General features: G+C 34.5%; 2 protein-coding genes across 4 annotated transcripts in view; one reads left to right on the top strand and one right to left on the bottom strand.

Annotated features, from left to right (window-relative positions):
• The window catches only part of LOC132121247 (integrin alpha-3-like), a 61,536-nt gene extending 53,218 nt beyond the window's left edge, over positions 1–8,318 (top strand). Inside the window, exons 16-26 of the mRNA XM_059530464.1 lie at positions 764–841; positions 1,033–1,112; positions 1,241–1,318; positions 1,511–1,613; positions 1,944–2,120; positions 2,210–2,317; positions 2,407–2,520; positions 2,604–2,702; positions 3,826–3,951; positions 5,746–5,904; positions 7,189–8,318. Coding sequence (XP_059386447.1) covers positions 764–841; positions 1,033–1,112; positions 1,241–1,318; positions 1,511–1,613; positions 1,944–2,120; positions 2,210–2,317; positions 2,407–2,520; positions 2,604–2,702; positions 3,826–3,951; positions 5,746–5,856 — 1,074 coding nt within the window. The 3' untranslated portion in view covers positions 5,857–5,904; positions 7,189–8,318. The remainder of the gene's footprint in view (positions 1–763; positions 842–1,032; positions 1,113–1,240; positions 1,319–1,510; positions 1,614–1,943; positions 2,121–2,209; positions 2,318–2,406; positions 2,521–2,603; positions 2,703–3,825; positions 3,952–5,745; positions 5,905–7,188) is intronic.
• Positions 1–18,766, bottom strand: part of LOC132121246 (angiotensin-converting enzyme-like) — a 38,313-nt gene that overhangs the window by 188 nt on the left and 19,359 nt on the right. For 2 of the 3 annotated variants that reach the window (XM_059530462.1, XM_059530461.1), the window contains exons 18-25: positions 14,087–14,184; positions 13,446–13,618; positions 12,828–13,051; positions 12,611–12,755; positions 10,660–10,758; positions 10,447–10,569; positions 10,129–10,316; positions 7,150–7,214 (exon numbers count right to left, since the gene is read on the bottom strand). In XM_059530462.1, the coding sequence (XP_059386445.1) occupies positions 7,150–7,214; positions 10,129–10,316; positions 10,447–10,569; positions 10,660–10,758; positions 12,611–12,755; positions 12,828–13,051; positions 13,446–13,618; positions 14,087–14,184 (1,115 nt within the window). The remainder of the gene's footprint in view (positions 1–7,149; positions 7,215–10,128; positions 10,317–10,446; positions 10,570–10,659; positions 10,759–12,610; positions 12,756–12,827; positions 13,052–13,445; positions 13,619–14,086; positions 14,185–18,766) is intronic. The other variant, XM_059530463.1, reaches the window with a different exon arrangement.

The following is an 18,766-nucleotide window of genomic DNA, read 5'->3' as shown; positions in this document are numbered from 1 at the left end:
TTGTTCTTGGTTGAGCTATGAAAGAGCAACATATGAGCAATACAATTCTCCTGTATTTCCTGTTTGATTTGTTTTGCACTAAATTTTGCTATATAATTTAACAGAAACAAGTTTTGATTTAAAAAATGTATTAATACATGTTGAAATTAACATTAACTATGATTAATTAATACTTTAGAAGAATTTTTCATTGTTAGTTCATGTTAACTAGTTAACTGAGGTTAACTAAGAAAATTTATTGTAAAGGGTTAACAGATTATATTATAAATTATATTATATATTATATATATTATATATATATATTATAGTATATATTACTGTAATATACAGTAAGTCAGTCATTATTGCTAAATATTATTAATTTACCTTTTATATTATATTATATTTATGGTGTAATGCCCAGATTGCTGGTCATTAATGCAACTTACCAATTAATGGAAGTAGCACATAAAAAAAAAGAACTATATAAAGGATTTGTATAAATAATCAATATTAATTTACAAAACTAAATCTATATTATATTATATTATATTATATTATATTATATTATATTATATTATATTATATTATATTATATTATATTATATTATATTATATTATATTATATTATATTATATTATATTATATTATATTTATTATAACCAAACTTTCCAAAAATGAAACAGACTTCCTATTAGATACTCTTTCTAGTAATTTTTGTTAATTCGATCATTTCAGTGTTCTCAATGCTGTTCTCAACTTTCTTGGTTTGTCTTTATTACAGACTGGTTTAGGTATTGAATGCAGCGCAGGCGAGACTGTGTTATGCGATCTGGGAAACCCATTTAAAAGCAATCAGAAGGTACAGTAGCTGTCTGTTTTCTTATTGAGAACATGTCCAATATTTGACCTTTCTGAGGATTTGCATGTCAATTTAAAAAGCATCTCCAACGACTCGTTTTCCACGGGCCATCTGAATGAACTCAGCTAATCAGACTGTACAGCTGATATGTCTTGCTAATTTGCTCTCACTGCTGATTTCTGTCTCCACAGACCTCCTTGATAATCATCTTTGAGACTTCTGGTGTAACACTTTACACAAAGCAGATTGAATCGCAGCTACAGCTCTCCACGTAAGTCTGGACTAACTAAAATGTTTTTTTGTTTATATAGTATAGTTTCCCCTCAGTGCACAGTGTTGAACTAAAGCATTTCTGTGGGCCTTTTCTTTTAAGCTGAGTTGTATTGTGTTTGTCTTCAGTATCAGTGAGCAGAAGGATCTGGATCCTGTTCCTGTCACACTCAATGTGAAGAACACGGTCCTCACTACCTTCTCCCTGTATGTGCTTTGATATGATTGAAAAATTAAGAAAAAAATTGAATAAATGATTCATCTGTGCATGTTAAAACACAAAAGTGCATCAAATGCGATTTTGAAGCAAAAAATTTTACATTTGCATGTCCCTCATACAACAAAAAAAGTCCTGATGATAAAAATCTTTTTGATTCTGTGATTTAATTACATATTCAGAGAAAAACAAGGGATTGACGCGACGTTCAGTGGCAGTGTGATTGGTGAATCTGCCATGAACAGCACTGGTGATGTGGGGAGTCCACTAGAGTTTGTGTTTCATGTAAGTGTGGCTTTGGGTTTCTTCAGACACACACCTAAAAAAAAAGGTTTTTATTTTGGTGTATTTTTTTGATGCTTGTATTTTGAATTTTTTTTTTTTTTTTTTATCCAATCCAATCCACATTTTTTTGTCTTGTATGCTCATTTCATTGTTCACTTCCATAGTTTGGTTACCAACGTTCTTCAAAAAATCTTTGAAGACAAAAGTTATACAGGTTTGGAATGACATGAGGGTGAATAAATTATGACCGAATGTTCAATTCTTTTAAGCTCCCTTAAAACATTTTAAAGTGTCAAAACATTAAAAATGGTCTTTGTTTCCACTTTCCAGGTGCACATGCAGGGAGAACCTCTGGGAGATTTGGGAACTCTGATGATTGACTTTGAATGGCCATATGAGGCAGCCAATGGGAAATGGCTGCTGTATCTCACAGAGATTGTGATCAAAGGAGCGTCAGAGTCGCGCTGTGTCCCACCGGGGAAAGTTGTCAACCCTCTCAACCTCACAGTGAGTCTGAGGAAACACAGCAGCCCACAGGAACTCATTTCTGATTTAATTCAACTCCAACAATTGTTGTCCTACATCGTCTCTTCCAGCTGTCAGATCGAGGTACCAAACGGTCTAAAAGAACAGTGGATTCAGGATATCCCAAGGCAGAAGCTTCTGTCACCGTCCTGGCACCTCGTAAAGTGCCCCATTTTCTGGTGAGGCAAGATGTTTGCTCTCTGAGGAATGATCTTCGTGGTGTCCCACCAGTTTTTTCATCATCCGAATGGCTTTTGTCTCTGTTCAGGAGTGTTCAAAGCAGACGGCTCGCTGTGTGACCTTCTCCTGCCCGCTGCACAACATGTCGACTCTGGCGGAGATCAGAGTCAGGTCACGCGTGTGGAACAGCACCTTGCTGGAGGTTTGTATTAGTAGATGTTTGTGAAGTACTCACTAAATGGTGCTCACTAAATGACTCTATACATCTCTGTGGTTTTGTGGCAGGATTACTCCAATGCCCTGCGAGTGGAGGTGAAGGGCCAGGCCACGCTGAGACTGCTGACAGATAAACCCGCCATCAGAATGGACAACCAGACCAGAGAGGTCAGAGCTGTTTGCATTAAAGTTCACCTAATAATGATTTATTTGCTCAACCTCATCATGAACTGAAAAAAAGTTGTCTAAAGTAGTCTCGTTAACACACTGAATTGTAAGTTTTCTGAAATATCTCGGAATTTAGTGCACGAGTCAAATGGACCGGGGCTTAAAAGAGAGTTAATCTTCAAAAATATTATCGCTTTGCTCTGACACTATCAAAAAAGTGGATAATGATACAATTATCTGCTTCACAGCTGAATTGGAAGTTGTTTCATAATTGATGAACCCTGCAATATTGATACAGTTACTGAATTAAATTGAATCAACAATGAACTAAACTGATCTGAACAATAACACTTTTGTGCTGTGTAGAGATGCTGTGAATCAGATTGTTTCATAATTGATCAAATTAGCAATATCATCACTGTTGTTGAACTGAATCAACGTTGAACTAAATTGAGCCGAACTATGACATTATTGTCTTCTGTAGAGCTGCTGTGAAACAAATTTGTTTCATAATTGATCCACTTTGCAACATCAAATCTGTCACTCGTGATTCAACCCTGAACAAAATTCAGCTGAGTAATGACTGTTGTCTTGTACAGAGCGGTTTTACAGTTGAAACTGAATTTAATAACAACATTAATGGTTATTTTCTTATTTATTACTGGGATCTGTTTTGTATAAAGTGCTATGAAAATAAAAAATGACGACTTCTGAAACAGTTTTGATATCTTTATGTAAAATACAGTACAAAATATAAGTCATTATTTAATGCTTTATATTATTTTACTAATATCTGTGCTAGACATCCAAAAGCCTATGGGATTATTTGGCAAATGATTACATAAATTGGAATGTTCCTCACAAAAAAATGATTAAATGACTTCAGATGCTTGCAATACAGTGCAAAAGACATATCGACTACTTTTATGGTGTTTTTGTGTTCTATTCAGAGCTTGAAAGCATGTGGTCACAATGCATTTTGAATATATTTTTTCTTCTAAATGACATGAAGGTGAATAAATGATGAGAGAATGTGAAAGTTCGGATCATCCAATCCTTATAAATATTCTCAGTGTAACTGCTAATGCATTGCTGAAAGCTCATCTAATTGAAATGTCTGTAGTTTTCAGTAAACATTGACCCCATGCTGGGAGAGGAGACGCCGTATGAAGTTCCTCTCTGGATCATCATTGTTTCCGCGGTTGCAGGGATTCTCTTACTAGGCATCATCAGTCTCATCATGTGGAAGGTATCTGTGCTTTTATATTTGGTCAACATTCCATCGAAGATCAAATCAAAATTTGCTAAATTTCCGCAAAAAATGTGTCATGTGTATATTTCAGCTATTTTATAGTCAATATTTTATAAATACTGTTTTTCTTTTTTAAGTCAAGTGTAATGTTGGATTAAGCTTTGTCATTTTTTTTTACTGATGCTAGACTAATATATATAAATATATATATATATATATAAATTAGAATCACATTATTTAAATATTTATATATACAGTACAGACCAAAAGTTTGGAAACATTACTATTTTTAATGTTTTTGAAAGAAGTTTCTTCTGCTCATCAAGCCTGCATTTATTTGATCAAAAATACAGAAAAAAACTGTAATATTGTGAAATATTATTACAACTTAAAATAATAGTTTTCTATTGAATATACTTTTAAAAAGTAATTTATTCCTGTGATGCAAAGCTGAATTTTCAGCATCATTCCTCCAGCCTTCAGTGTCACATGTAACATCAGTCTATCACATGATCATTTAGAAATCATTCTAATATTCTGATTTATTATGAGTGTTGGAAACAGTTCTGCTGTCTAATATATTTGATCAATAAAAGGTTAAAAAGAACTGCATTTATTCAAAAAAAAAAAAAAAAATTCTAATAATATATATTCTAATAATATATTTTCTTTAATATCACTTTTTATCAGTTTAACACATCCTTGCTGAATAAAAGTATTGATTTTATTTTTTTTTTTAAAGAAAGAAAAAAAATTACTGACCCCAAATTACTGACCAGTATTGTATATTGTTATTACAAAATATTTATATTTTAAAAACATAACTTCTTTTTTTTACTTTTTATTAATCAAAGTATCCTAAAAAAGTATCACATGTTCTGAAAAAATATTAAGCAGCAGAACTGTTTCCAACTTTGATAATGAATCATCATATTAGAATAATTTCTAAAGGATCATGTGATAATGATCCTAAAAATTCAGCTTTGCATCGCAGAAATAAATGATAATTTAAAGTATAATAAATGTAAAAACAATTATTTTAAATTGTAATAATATATCACAATATAAATTCAAAAACATTAAAAATAGTAATGTTTCCAAACTTTTGGTCTGTACTGTATATATATAAACTACCATTTATTTATGATTTTTTTTTTTCTGATTGTTTAATGTTTTTGAAAAAAAATTCTGTCTCTTCTGTTAACCATTGCTGCATTTATTTGATCAAAAATACTGTAATTTTGTCAACTACTATTAGTTTTAAGTAACTATTTTCAGTGTAAATATATATTTTAAAATTAAATTTATTCCTGTGATGCAAAACTCAATTTCCAGCATCATTACTCCAGTCTTCCGTATCATATGATCATTCAGAAATCATTCTAATATGCTGATATGTTGCTCCAAAAAAATAATTTTAGGATTATTTGATGAATGCAATGTTCAAAGGAAAAGCAGTTATGTTGAAATGATGCCACTTTTGATTAATTTAACACGTCCTGGCTGAATAAAAAATCAGTCTGTCCCCAAAGTTTTTAATAGTACCATTACATAAATCTACTCATAGCATGGAATTAGATTTTGGTCATTTCTCCCACTTTTAGCCACTTTTCCTAAAACGTTTATTTATAAACTATAACTTTTGCAAATGACAGGACAGATTTTAAGCACATGCTTGCAGTCCATGAAATTCAGTTTTACCAAGTGCGCCCTTAATGTGAAATGTCACTGGCTCTTGTTATTTAAATCAGTAATTAATGTCCCGCCTTGGGCTCCGCCCCTCCTCCACAGTGCGGTTTCTTCCGACGGGCCAGCAGGAGGGAGATGTATGAGGCCAAATCCCAGAAAGCAGAAATAAAGATCCAGCCCTCTGAGACAGAGAGGCTGACGGAGGAATTCTGAGCCTGCGGGGGCCCTCGGGCCGCTTTGCAGCAACGTTAGGGCCCTTCGGTAAAGCAGACCCTTGAGATCTGTCTAGTCACAGTACGCTTTTTCTGACTTTTTCACTTCGCAAGCCTGTTTTCTGGCATAATCCCTTCACTGCCAGAGTCAAATAACAATCTCTTCCTTTCTCATTCTGTCTGTCTTGATCATTAACTCTAAATATCCCCAGATACTGTAAGCTCAACCAGCACTTTTTCCACTAATTAATTTTTTGGAAATTTAGCATTACGTGTTAACTAATAGATCCTCTGCAGTAAATGGATGCCGTCAGAATGAGAGTCCAAGCAGCTGATAAAAACATCACGATAATCCACACTACTCCAGTTCATCAGTTAATGTCTTGTGAAGTAAAAAGCTGCGTGTTTGCAAGAAACAAATCCATTAAGACATTTTTAACGTCAAACCGGCTAAAATATGAATCCTCTATCTTTAATATTGCTTTATGCAGTGAAAAGGCCATTTCTCTGAATCAGAAGAGAAATATGCACAGATCAAGTACCGTTCAGAAGCCAAACTCCATATGTTGGTGGATTTTGATGTGAGAGGATAACAGGGGATGGACTTTTTCACCGGAGGAAGCTTTATTATAGATTATAAACAACTGTTTAATGTTAAAAACTTAATTTGTTTCATTGTGACGGCACCCATTCACTGCAGAGGATCCATTGGTAAGCAAGTAATGTACTGTAATGCTATATTTCTGTTCCCATGAAGAAACAAACTCATCTACATCTTGGATGGCATGAGTACATTTTCAGCAAATTGTAATTTTTTGGTGAGATATTCCTTCCAAGAACTAATTCACCCAAAAATGTACATTCTGTCATCACTTAACTTACCCTCTTGTCATATTTATTCTTCTGTCAAACACAAAATGAGATGCACAATTTTCATGCTGCTGTTTTTCAGGAAAAGTGGATTTAGATTAGTACTGCAGACTCCAACAATCACTAAAAGTGTCATAAAATTTGATGGCAGACAACGTTTCTTGTCCGTCACGACCAGACATAACTCAATAAGTTTGAACAAAGAACTTTCTTTTGAACAAAATAAATGTATAAAATGGCTTCAGTAGACTTGAAATATAGTGCACAAGTCATATGTCCACTTTCATATGGAAACCATCTTGTTAAACAAAACAAGAAAGAAGAAATAAAAAAAGGGTTGTCTTCACGGTTAATAAATGATAACATATAAATTCATATTTTTGACTTTTAAAGAGTTATTGCAAATCATATCCGTCACTCTTACCTGAAACGTTTCTTTGATTCTCTCATCTGTCTTGAGCAGTGTGGTTTCTTCAAACGGGCCGTTTACTACAAGATAATGCCAAAGTACCACGGTGTGAAAGTACGCAAAGAGGAGCGCTATAACTTGGCCTTTCAGCGTGAGCAAGAACTGAGCAAGAGACTCTGGGTCACTAACTGGACAGAAATGCAGGAATATTACTACTGACCACTTCACCTCTCTCCGTCCAGAGCCAGAGGAGCGTGATGATTGGAGGTCTTTTATTAACCCCACCTCAAGTCAACAGACTCTGGACGCTCATGCAGTGAGAACGTTTTGAAATGTTTGTTGGTCTGTGTGCAATATCGTGATTTGTAGACCATTAAACCGCTTTCAACAAAGCCAGAGTTTGTCTGGGACATCCTTGACTTAGTAATGAGCAACTGATATATTTTCCTAGTTTTCAGTTTTCATAAATATGTAAATATATTTCAGTTTCAAGTGTTTAATAGCATTTTAAATTACTTTCCATTAAAATAATTTTTTAATATCACTATAATAGTTTACCTGCCAAAGCCTTGGGCCATTTTACTCATACTGATCTGATCTGATAACTGATCTGAGACCAGTTCTGATCAAACAGCACTGTGGAAATAGACTTGATTTTCAAGTTCTGGTTGCATTTTCATTGGATGCTTATTTTTAACTTATTTTTTTCAGCTACTCCCTCCCATGGAGGAAGACTACAGTTTTTAAGTGTGTAAATTGTTTGCTGAAATGACCACATTCCTGTCAGCATTAGTCGGGTGAATCTCTAGAAGTTGGGTCGTTTCAAATGAAAAAAATTTATAAATAAAATATTTGAATAAAAGCTTAATTTAGCAAAAAAAAAAAAAAATGTCATCGTGAAGCAATTTTTATAACAAGCACAATGAAATTCTAATTACTAAACAAAAAAACCCATTCATATTGTATGAGCAAAAATCAAAGCTGATGTGTCACTGGTCAATAAAATATATATTCCTGCCCCAAACTTCACTTTTTTTTGTTTGAGCAATTCATTTTGTTTCGTTTGATTTTGTATTGTAATATGACTGAGATTTGTTGTCAGTTTGTAAGAGTCACTCTTTATTTCAGATTTTCGTTTAATGTCTTTATTTTTGTTTTACTGTTAAGAATGTCTTTGTCTCTTCTCAAAAAGTATAGTATTGACCCTTTTTTCCAGAAACTGGAACAGCTACTGGAAACTGCTGTCTTGGTGCAAAATCATACATGTAAAGAATGTTGATTTTATGCTTGAACAAATGTCAGAATTTCTATTAAAGATGTACATGTACTGCCAAGTCATAAGGGTTGCTCAGTTTGGCTCATATCAGCCCACTTTCAGTGATGAGAATACTAAAAAAAAGTCAGTGTTGAACTTGAACATGGTATGAGATTCTTAAATGGTGGATGAGAAATGAGTTTCATATTTAAGTGTAATTTAATATAATCGAGTGGTGGATTAGAGTGAATTGTCAGAGAGAAGTCCACATTGGTTGACTTGGTTAGTTATTAGAGGGCATAGAGTTGGATACTAAATTACTAGACATCAACACATATGATTGTTTGTACACCTCAGACCTGGGTATATAGTTGAGAAAAATATAATGTACGGTATGTCCACAAAAAACATGATCTTTAAGGTTTTTTTAATATATATATATTGTACTGATATGAAGTTTTTTTTTTTTTTTTTAACTAAATGCTTATTTTTATTAAATGTTCCTGCACTCAGAAATAAAGCAAAGCCATGGCGTCTGTATAATTCTTTATATTCTATAAAGGTTTACCAGTAAAATCAATCAGAAATGCTCACAGTTAAGACTATACAAATAATTGAAAAACAGCAGTCAAACATTTAAAAAACTTTTTTTTTTTACAAATAAATTACAAGTCACCTCTCATTTCATAGTCAAACAAATTTGACCACAAATTATAAATATACGTTACATTCAAAAAGGTGGATTCTGTCAAAAAGTAACGACTGCGTGGTAAGAATGGAATGTATTCCTATTTAAAGGATTTTACTTGAGCTCTATCTGAGACATTGATTTGTCCTGTAAGCGTTTAGTCTTCCTGTATCTGTAGGCTAAATAGATGATGCCAAGGAGGAAGAAGATGCTCAGAAGCAGGAGAATCCACTGTCCTGCCACAGCGCCTGCCTCGTCCACACTCAGACCCAGGAAACTGACTGCTTTCGGCTTCTCTTCCATCACTGAAACAAGCAGGAGCGTTTTATTAGTGCTGAAGAAACTGCTATGTTGTGGATTTCTTAAAGTTGGTGGTAATGACATTGTGTACTTTTTGAAGAAAAAAGTTGAATAAACTTGCTAAATTAGTTAGCGGTCAGGTCATAAAACGAAATAAAACCTCAAATGCTTTTAATTTTTTTAACTTGTCATTTCCATCATAACAATCTAAACCTAATAAAAATTATATTTAATTTGATATGTTTTATGAACTGTATCTAATATTATATTGCATTAAAATCATTGGTGTGACAGCAATATTGGGAACACAGTTTCTGTTATAAATCAATTGTTCATATACAGTACCAAGTTAATAAAAAAATGGTTATAAAAAAGTATATATAAATACAAAAATGTAGAAATTCTGGAAATTTCAAATTTCACCTTTCAGCACTCCAAAAAAAACACATTTTAAAGCACACATGCAATAAAAATTATGAAAAATATATTCCATCCTTGAAAATAGAACTTTTGTTGTTGTTGTTGTTGTTAAAAGTGTTAAAAGTTTCTCTTTTTAAAGAATCACCCAAAACCAGTGGTTTAAATTTGAGTTGGAGCTGGTATTGGCTGACTAACATTTAAATTTTGTTCCAATTATTTTTAACTGAAATCCACCACAGTTTCCCAGCTGAAGCACTTTTGTTTTACAATAAAACAGAAAATTGAGCGGTAAACTAACATTTAAATGTCGATTTATGAACTCCAAGCTTACTTTTGTAAGGCTTCCAATCGTACTCTGGCCATCCCAGGACGTCACCATTCTTTTTGTTCTCCTCCACCAACCACTCGGTGAGCGGTTGGAAGTACTCCATCAGAGGCTGGACTGACATTTTGGGCTGGCCAGTAATCAAAGTCATGGCTTTGGGCCATGGTTTACTGAAGCCCATCTTCATCACATCACTGAGGAGGAGGGAGTAGAGTTCTTTCACTCGCAGTCAAAAATGATGAGAATCTATCAAATCTTACTAATCTATAGCTCTTAGTGCTTGTAAAAACTGGAACCAGTCTGAGTTCTCAGTGATTTACTGACCCCAGGAGTTTCCCTGCTTCTTTGGACTGGTAGATGTCACAGTTGTGGAGTGGAGCTGGCTGACGGGCGGCTTCACACAGGGCTTTGTGGAACTGGAACTGGATTACAAAACTCACAAAGTACCTATTGGAGCCAGACCAAATGAACGGTCAATCCAAAGGCTTATTTGAGTTGTGTAACATGATAGATGCAAGATATTTTTTAGTTGTCTACCGGACGTAGGGGACATTAGCTGAGATGTGGAACTTTGCACCAGGGTCGAAGTCTTCCTCAGTGCGTGGTAAAGGTGGACACAATCCCTGGTACTTCATTCTGTTACAGTACAGTACACAAATTTAGCTCTGGAACAAACTTTACATATTGCACAGCTTTAATTTTAATATAACTGATAAGCAAACAACAATAACAACTACAAAAATACCTTGATATAGATCAAAGCATCAATTAAATGAAAATATGATGCATCGAAGCAACAAGTAAAAAAATCATATAGGCCTATACAGTATTTTTGTTAAGATGCACCTTTATTTTCACACTCATTTAAGCCACATGTGCATTGCCTCTGAGCTGTCATTAAATATTTGAAATGTTTAAACAAATTTATTTTAGAAATTATTTGGTAATTATTTGTAAAATAATTAAGATTAGTTATTTATTTATTTATTTTCTGTATACATTTATATTTTTGAATAACGGATGAAAATTAATATAATATCCATATTTTTAAAATAAACTATTATTATTATACATTTTACATTTTACTGTATAATACTAATATATTTGTCATAATATATTGAAGTTAATCTGAACTTTTTTCTTTTACAGGTTTTTGTAAAGACCTATGAAATAAACCAGAGATTAGCCACATCCCAAATGACACACTACACTACACACTACACACTACACTATGTAATAATGCACTATGAACTCAACCATGTAGTGTATGAATTATATAAGGTTATTTTGTCATTCATAACTGGAGTATGATAGCCCCTCCCCCTTCCATGCAATTGAAGCTGTGACAGTTGAGTGCATCAGAGCCGTTGAACCAATATTATATGTTGTATTTATTGGCCACTACTATGCTCGGATGGTCAGTTGAGCAACAAGATCATAGTGCTTCACAATTCTCACAAAGATGCGTTCTTTGAAGTGAGAAACAGCCTGTGTAACTACAACAAAAACTTAGCCCAAAAATGCATAAAAACAGCTTTTACAAACCTGCTTCACAATTCTCACAAAGATGCGTTCTTGGAAGTGAGAAACAGCCTGTGTAACTACAACAAAAACTTAGCCCAAAAATGCATAAAAACAGCTTTTACAAACCCACTGTAAATGTCTTATTTAAATCATAATATATTAAATCCAATAAAAAAAATTTAAAAAATGAAATTTTAAAACATTACAAAGCCTCGTTTACTGAAATCAGGTGACTTTGGCAGTTTGATACGCACTCCGAACCAATGGGTCGAAATAAATGATTCGCAAAGATTTCGAAGCATCACGAAGCAGATCTTCAAAAGCGCCCACTACTCTGCCGATAGTTTTATGGTGAAATCCTGGTGAAGTCACTCTCAGGCGCCATTTCCACGACAACGTTTTAAGTAAAAAAACTGGAAACTTTTTATGCGTTTTGCCTGTTCATTTACATTACAACAGAGTTTTGGGGACTGAAAAACACATAGTTTTTGAAAATGAGTTTCAAAGTGCAAGTTTTTAAAAACGCCACTGTTATCATTTCCGTGTAAACACCCAAAACGTGAATCTTTGAAAACGGTGACGTCATGCGCATGCCTAGTACATATCAGGTATGTAGACATGCACAGTACATCTCGATTTCAATATAGTATAGTAAAAAACTCATATAGTAAAACGACAGAGTCTGAAAACACCACAAGCGACACGCGTGATTCAGTATGTAAAGTAGAAGAAAATGCAGAGCTCGTTCACAGAGACACGCCATCACTTGCATGAACATGCTGATCTCATATTTAAATAGTAGTCTTTTTGCACTTTAATATTCACAAACAGTAGTCCATATTGCGATTTGATTAAGTGTGCAGTCCTACTTTTGGTTTATTTATCCACCTTTTGTCCATCCTCGTTTCCCTCTAGCTCTAGCTACTATCTCTTTAACAGTGTGGATTAATAGAAGAACAATCACCTCAGGTTCCACCACTCTTTGTTGTACTCTGAGCTTGAGATCCTTCCATCAAATACCTTCCACCTCCACTGGTCCATCAGGTAGCCAAAAGGCAGGAAGGCAATCTTATCCAAAGCCATACTCATCAGGAAGTTGATGGTGCTTTCTACAGACCAGTAAGATACTTAGGGTTTGAACTAGCATTTCATGTGCTTCTTTATATATGAATAAGCCGTACCTTTATTGTCATCCACCTTGTCCAGCAGACCAATGCTCTGAAGATGTTTAGGTGTGGAAACTGACAGGGCCATAACGTCACCAATTGCCTCATGGAATCCAGGGTTGGCGCCATCGCGGAAAGAAATAGGTTGATCCTTATACTGCAGGAAGTATTGAACATGGCCCATCTCATGGTGCACTGTGATGAGGTCATCCATGGTCACCACTGTGCACTGCTTGATCCTAGAGATGGTACGAGGATGGGAAAAGTTAACAGTGAGATTTACACGTGGGAAGCCAAAGGCTAGAATGTTTTGGTTTCTGATGTCTTTACAGCTCTAACATCCTCCCTTCATCAATTGAGTTTTTAAAAATTAATACTTTGATCACTTTAAGTACACTGCAAATACACATTTAATCTAATTAAGCACAATTATTTTTCAAAAGGAAATATACTAATAAGCATTGTTTATGTCCACCACCTTGGATGGATTTGGGGAAAGTTTCAGAACAAACTTATTTCAAAATTTTTAAATTGGATTTTATTGGAAGTGGTATCACAGCATTCATTGTTAAACTAAAACCTCAAACCTCTCCTGCTGTAATGTGGATCATCTTACTTATATGATTAATGTACCTGAAGTCTTTGCGGTTGTAGAAGTCCCAAGCAGATGCATGACAGACTACTTCACGTCCATCCGTTGGCTTTTCCAGCATGGACTTGTTCCAGAACTCAGGAGGCATGGGCAAAAGACCAAGAGAAGTGAAGAACCGGTCTGATTCCTCGAACATCCGTTTGGGGCCCCAACCCTGAAGAACCAAAGAACACCTCACAATCAGAGGACATGGTTACAGACATTTACAGGTATTGATCAATGAGTGCCATTTGTGTCCTTCATATGTCATTGCACATTACTAGAAAAAGACTTCACCAAATGAATCTTCAACAATATATTTATTTATGTATTTTGCTTTTATTTTAGGAAATAGCCGTTTATATTTCCAAACTTTTTTTTATTTTTATTTAAATAATCCAATGATTGTTTGTATGTGGATGGTGGCATAAAACATGCCTATCATACCTATTTGCACTCCATGTAAACAAGATGCTATTTGTTGCTATTTACACTTGGTGCAAAGAGTATCTACCACTATTTGTACTCAGTGTAAACAGCATGTTCTTTGACACTAAATATTAACAGCCAATTCTTTCAGAAGAGTTCAGATTGTGGGAATAGATATAGATAAAAAAAAATGTATTTATAGTTGTAATCTTACTTTGGCATTCATGGCTGGTGTGGCATCCACTTGTGTGGCATCAGGATACGGAATGACAAGGTCCATGATAGTAGACCACGTTTGGGCCCACATATTTCCTGAGAAAAACCGAGCAGAGAAGAAAGGCTGGATGTGAGAGATGGTGGACTGGGATTGGAATTCCAAGCCATTTAATCTCCAGTCATGTGGAACCATTGAGTATACACAAACAGTTTCCCACACATGCAAATGTAGCTACTAAAATGTACACACACACAGTCACGCTTGATGGTTTTGAAAGCACATTAAATCCTGTCGATTGCTTTGGAGTACAGAATATCAATGTAAATCCTGAGGAAGAAACAAAATCTGGACAGAAATTATGTCGCTTTCATCTAGTTGTTCATGTTGTTCAGGTTTAAAAATTGTCAAAATTAAAAAAACGAATCACTGTATTCGCACATAAAGCCGTCTGTCACGTCAGGGTGCTGAATTGAGCTCTCTTTCACAAGCTTCTTTCACTAAAATGGTCAAATACACACAAAATTGTCAAACATGCCAATCATAGAGAGTATTTCAAGTAAAACATATTTGTTTATGTTTTTAATGAATGTAAACAGTTGGGAGAAAATCAGATGTGTGAAGGTATTTGGATATTGGATTAGGTTTTGACAGCAGCCTTATAAACCTGCTGCTGTCTGTGTGCCTAAATTTAATCAAACAACCATAGAAAGGGAGAAAATCTCTCTGCTTTTTACTGAATACTGAATAACTTTACTTAATAACTTCAGTAGCTTCAATAGAAATGAGTGTATATTTAATTTACACAGTGACGACTATCCAGCATTTTAAATTTACATTTGATTATTCAGGAATACTACAATTTTGTACTGACACTTACAGTATGACATGTTTATATTTTTATATTATCAGAATTTAGTTTATTTTGTCTTATAATTTAAAATATATAATACTTAGAATGTCTTGTATGTTAATGTATTTATCTGTATCTCATCTGTTGTAGAGACATGACAATTTTATTTATCAAGTAGTTCATTCTGTTATATTTTATTCTGAAAATGGTCCTATACACTGAAATACAAATTTGAAGGTAATGTGTGAACAAGAGAAAACAATGACCAAAATTACAAATAAAATCACAATATCCATTAAAAGAATGGAAATGTGATTATTTTGTCCATATTACACAACTCTAACACACACACACACACACACACACACTTACACAGCTCTAACACACACACACACACACACACACACACCCCTTCAAAGAAGATCATTCTTAGAACATGCACAACTGTTTAGATGTTGTTGTTTTTTAGACAGGGATTGTTCAAATGATGCACACCTATGACATCACAGCCAGCATTCCAGAAGAATTCCAGATTAGTTTAGATGGCTAACAGAATCAGCTCAGGCTTTTCTTCTACATAATCACTTGAGGACATTCCCCATTCTGACTTAAGCACAGGTCATCAGATTGAGATGAGTTGGGGTGTTAAAAGAAAAAGGGGGACTTCTGGCAGATCAGAGGGCAGAGAACAAAAGACGAGCAGATCAGACCACCGCTCTGCTTCTGATTATTCAGTGGATTCCCTCAGCCCAGGCTTTCCTTCCCTAGCACTAATTGGAGACTTATACAGTTCTGACCTAAGCTCAAGTAGTCAGGTTGAGATGAGACGGGGTGTTAAACGAAAAAATGAGAAATCTGGCAGATCAGAGAGCACAGAGTGGAAAAGCAGAAGATCAGACCTCCAGTTTGATTCTTCGATTGATTCCCTCACCTCTGCATTTTCTTGCATGTATATTAGTACCCCACAAGGAGCATGGGAGGAGACACCTATGAAAGGGTCCAGAAATGATGAAGGACAGTTTGGACTGTCTCACCTCATCAATTTTGAGGTCAGACCTGGACGATCACCAATGAAAGGGAACATCATAGATGATGAACAGCCTAGACCATCTCGCCCGGTTAAGCTGGATCAAGTTGTTGAAAGAAAAAGTGAGAATTATGGCAGGACAGTGAGCAGAGAACGGAAATGGATCAAACTAGACCCTGTCTTTTATCCTTCAGCATCACATGGAGACACATACAGTTTGGCCCTAAACGCAGCAGGTCCAAGACTGAGAAACAGGCCGGTAAAAGAAATTAGTATTTTGGATGCTTAAAAAAATTCTAGCTGACCCTCTGATGTCACATGGACTACTTTGATGATGTTTTTCTTACCTTTCTGGACATGGACAGTAGACCGTACACACAGTTTCAATGGAGGGACTGAGAGCTCTCTGACTAAATCTAAAATATCTTAAACTGTGTCCCAAAGATGAACGGAGGTCTCACGGGTTTGGAATGACATGCGGGTAAGTTATTAATGACATAATTTAGATTTTTGGGTGAACTATCCCTTTAAGTGTAGATGCAGGTTTATAATATTGCTGAATAGTCAAATGTAGAAATTAAATGGTGCACACTAGTCTTCATTGTATAAATTATATATATATATATATATATATATATATATATATATATAATTATTATTATTATTATTATTATTAAAGCTACTGAAGTTATTCAGTCAAAATCAGTGAGTGATTTTCTCCTTTTCTTTGTTGTTTGGTTGACTTTAATGACAAAGACAGCAGCAGGTTTATTAGGCTGCTGCCAGTTTACAGGTGACCTATTATGCAAAATTCACTTTTAACATAATGATGTGTCCACGGTGTGTACACAACCACCAAATTATGATAAAAATTGGCTCCATAAACTTTCTCCATAAATCCCGTTTGCTGTGTCTAAATTTACATACTATCCACCTAAATAGTATTTAAAATATGTGTGTCCCAAATCCTAGCATAATCTGAGTAATGAATATCCAAAACATTCCCGGATGGTTTACTATTTCCAATGAATATTTCGAAGTGCAGATCTAATATTGACCACAACCCATTTCATGGATCCAATTAATATCAAATCATCAAGAAAGAATTTCTTGTCAAAGCTTAACACTTTATAAGTTAGACATTAATAGTAAGTTATATAGATTTGAAATAAATAGGCATAATTAGTCAAAGTTTAATTGTTTTGTCCAACACAATCTTATGGCAATTCATAGTTATTTTACAGTACATTTTGGCGAATTGGTGACCTCTTCACACATTTTCATATGACTTTCTATGGACTTTCTATGGAACTATTATTATGACAAAATGATTTGAATTTGAATTATTTGCAAGTGTAATCTAACAAAATTGAATTTTAGGTGGTAGTTTAAATAGTTCTGAATTTGATTTTTTAAAACGAATATTGAACATTTGAAAATTAAAAAACTGAAATGTTTTTATGGCTGAATTTTATAGACAGGTATTTTCAAACAGCTAGTTTTTTTGTTCTGAATTCTTATACTGCAAATATTCATTTAAAAAAAATTCAGATTCAAGTTTTCAAGATGAAGAAATTCGGAACTTCAAATTCAGTTTTCTAAAATTCATTGTCAAAAATTCAAACTCAAAAATTTAGATCTTACAGAAAGTAGGTCACAGGTCATCCACAGGGAAGAGTAGATGATCTCAGAAACGTCGAACAGAAAGTTTTGGCCAATTGGGGACTGAGGAAGTTTTCCAGCGCGAACGTGGTGGTGGTTCAAGAGGTTGCCACTCTCTAGGTGTTTCTCAATGTCAAGGAAGGATCCTCGGAAGCCAGAATTTCGGGGATGCTACATCATCGACATCCGTCGAAGGACTGTTCCAATGTCAAGGATCCTCGGAATTTCAACCAAGGACTGAGTCCTTTGTTCGAAAAATATCCCATACACAGGAAAGGATGCATATGTGTATCCTTCGCGCTCTTTGCGCTCTCAAATCACCCACAATCCTATGCGCGCAGCTTTGCTATCTTGTTCAAAAATTTAAAAATGTCGAACCTTAGCAGAGTCGGAGCACTAACGGTTTTTATTTACGTTACCAAACATTTGTTATAACTGTAGTAAATATAAGTAAAGTGTAACATTTAAATGCCAGTACAAATTACTACCATATTGATGTTGTAAATTATACAAATACAAATACAAATGGTTAACTGAACCGGACCTGTCATTTAACAATTGTTAGCTTGGTTGCGTCATCGGCATTTCTTTTATAAATAAATAGTTAAGTTGTCCAAAGTAATTTAATGATACCATTCACAGCGTTATTCAAACGGACCTTTTCACTGACGTAATGATGCAATTACTTGCACTTGCTAGCCTGTTCCATTTACGTGTTCTCCGAATGCTAAAGAGGAGTCTCGCCTAGCCTCTGAAGGAAGTGACTTGGAAGAACGAGTCCTGCCAAAGAAGTATCCTTGACATTGAGAAACGAGTGGCAACCTCTTGAACCACCTCCACGTTCGCGCTGGAAAACTTTCTGTTCGACTTTTCTGAGATCATCTACTCTTCCCTGTGAATGACCTGTGACCTACTTTCTGTAATATCTGAATTTTTGAGTTTGAATTTTGACATTGAATTTTAGAAAACTGAATTTGAAGTTCCGAATTTCTTCATCTTGAAAACTTGAATCTGATTTTTTCAAATGAATATTTGCAGTATAAGAATTCAGAACAAAAAAACTAGCTGTATACATGTCTATAAAATTCAGCCATAAAAACATTTCAGTTTGTTAAATTTCAAATGTTCAATATTCGTT

This window comes from Carassius carassius, chromosome 39, assembly GCF_963082965.1.
Source record: "Carassius carassius chromosome 39, fCarCar2.1, whole genome shotgun sequence".
Taxonomy (NCBI): domain Eukaryota; kingdom Metazoa; phylum Chordata; class Actinopteri; order Cypriniformes; family Cyprinidae; genus Carassius; species Carassius carassius.
This window is presented reverse-complemented; position numbering and strand designations above follow the sequence as displayed.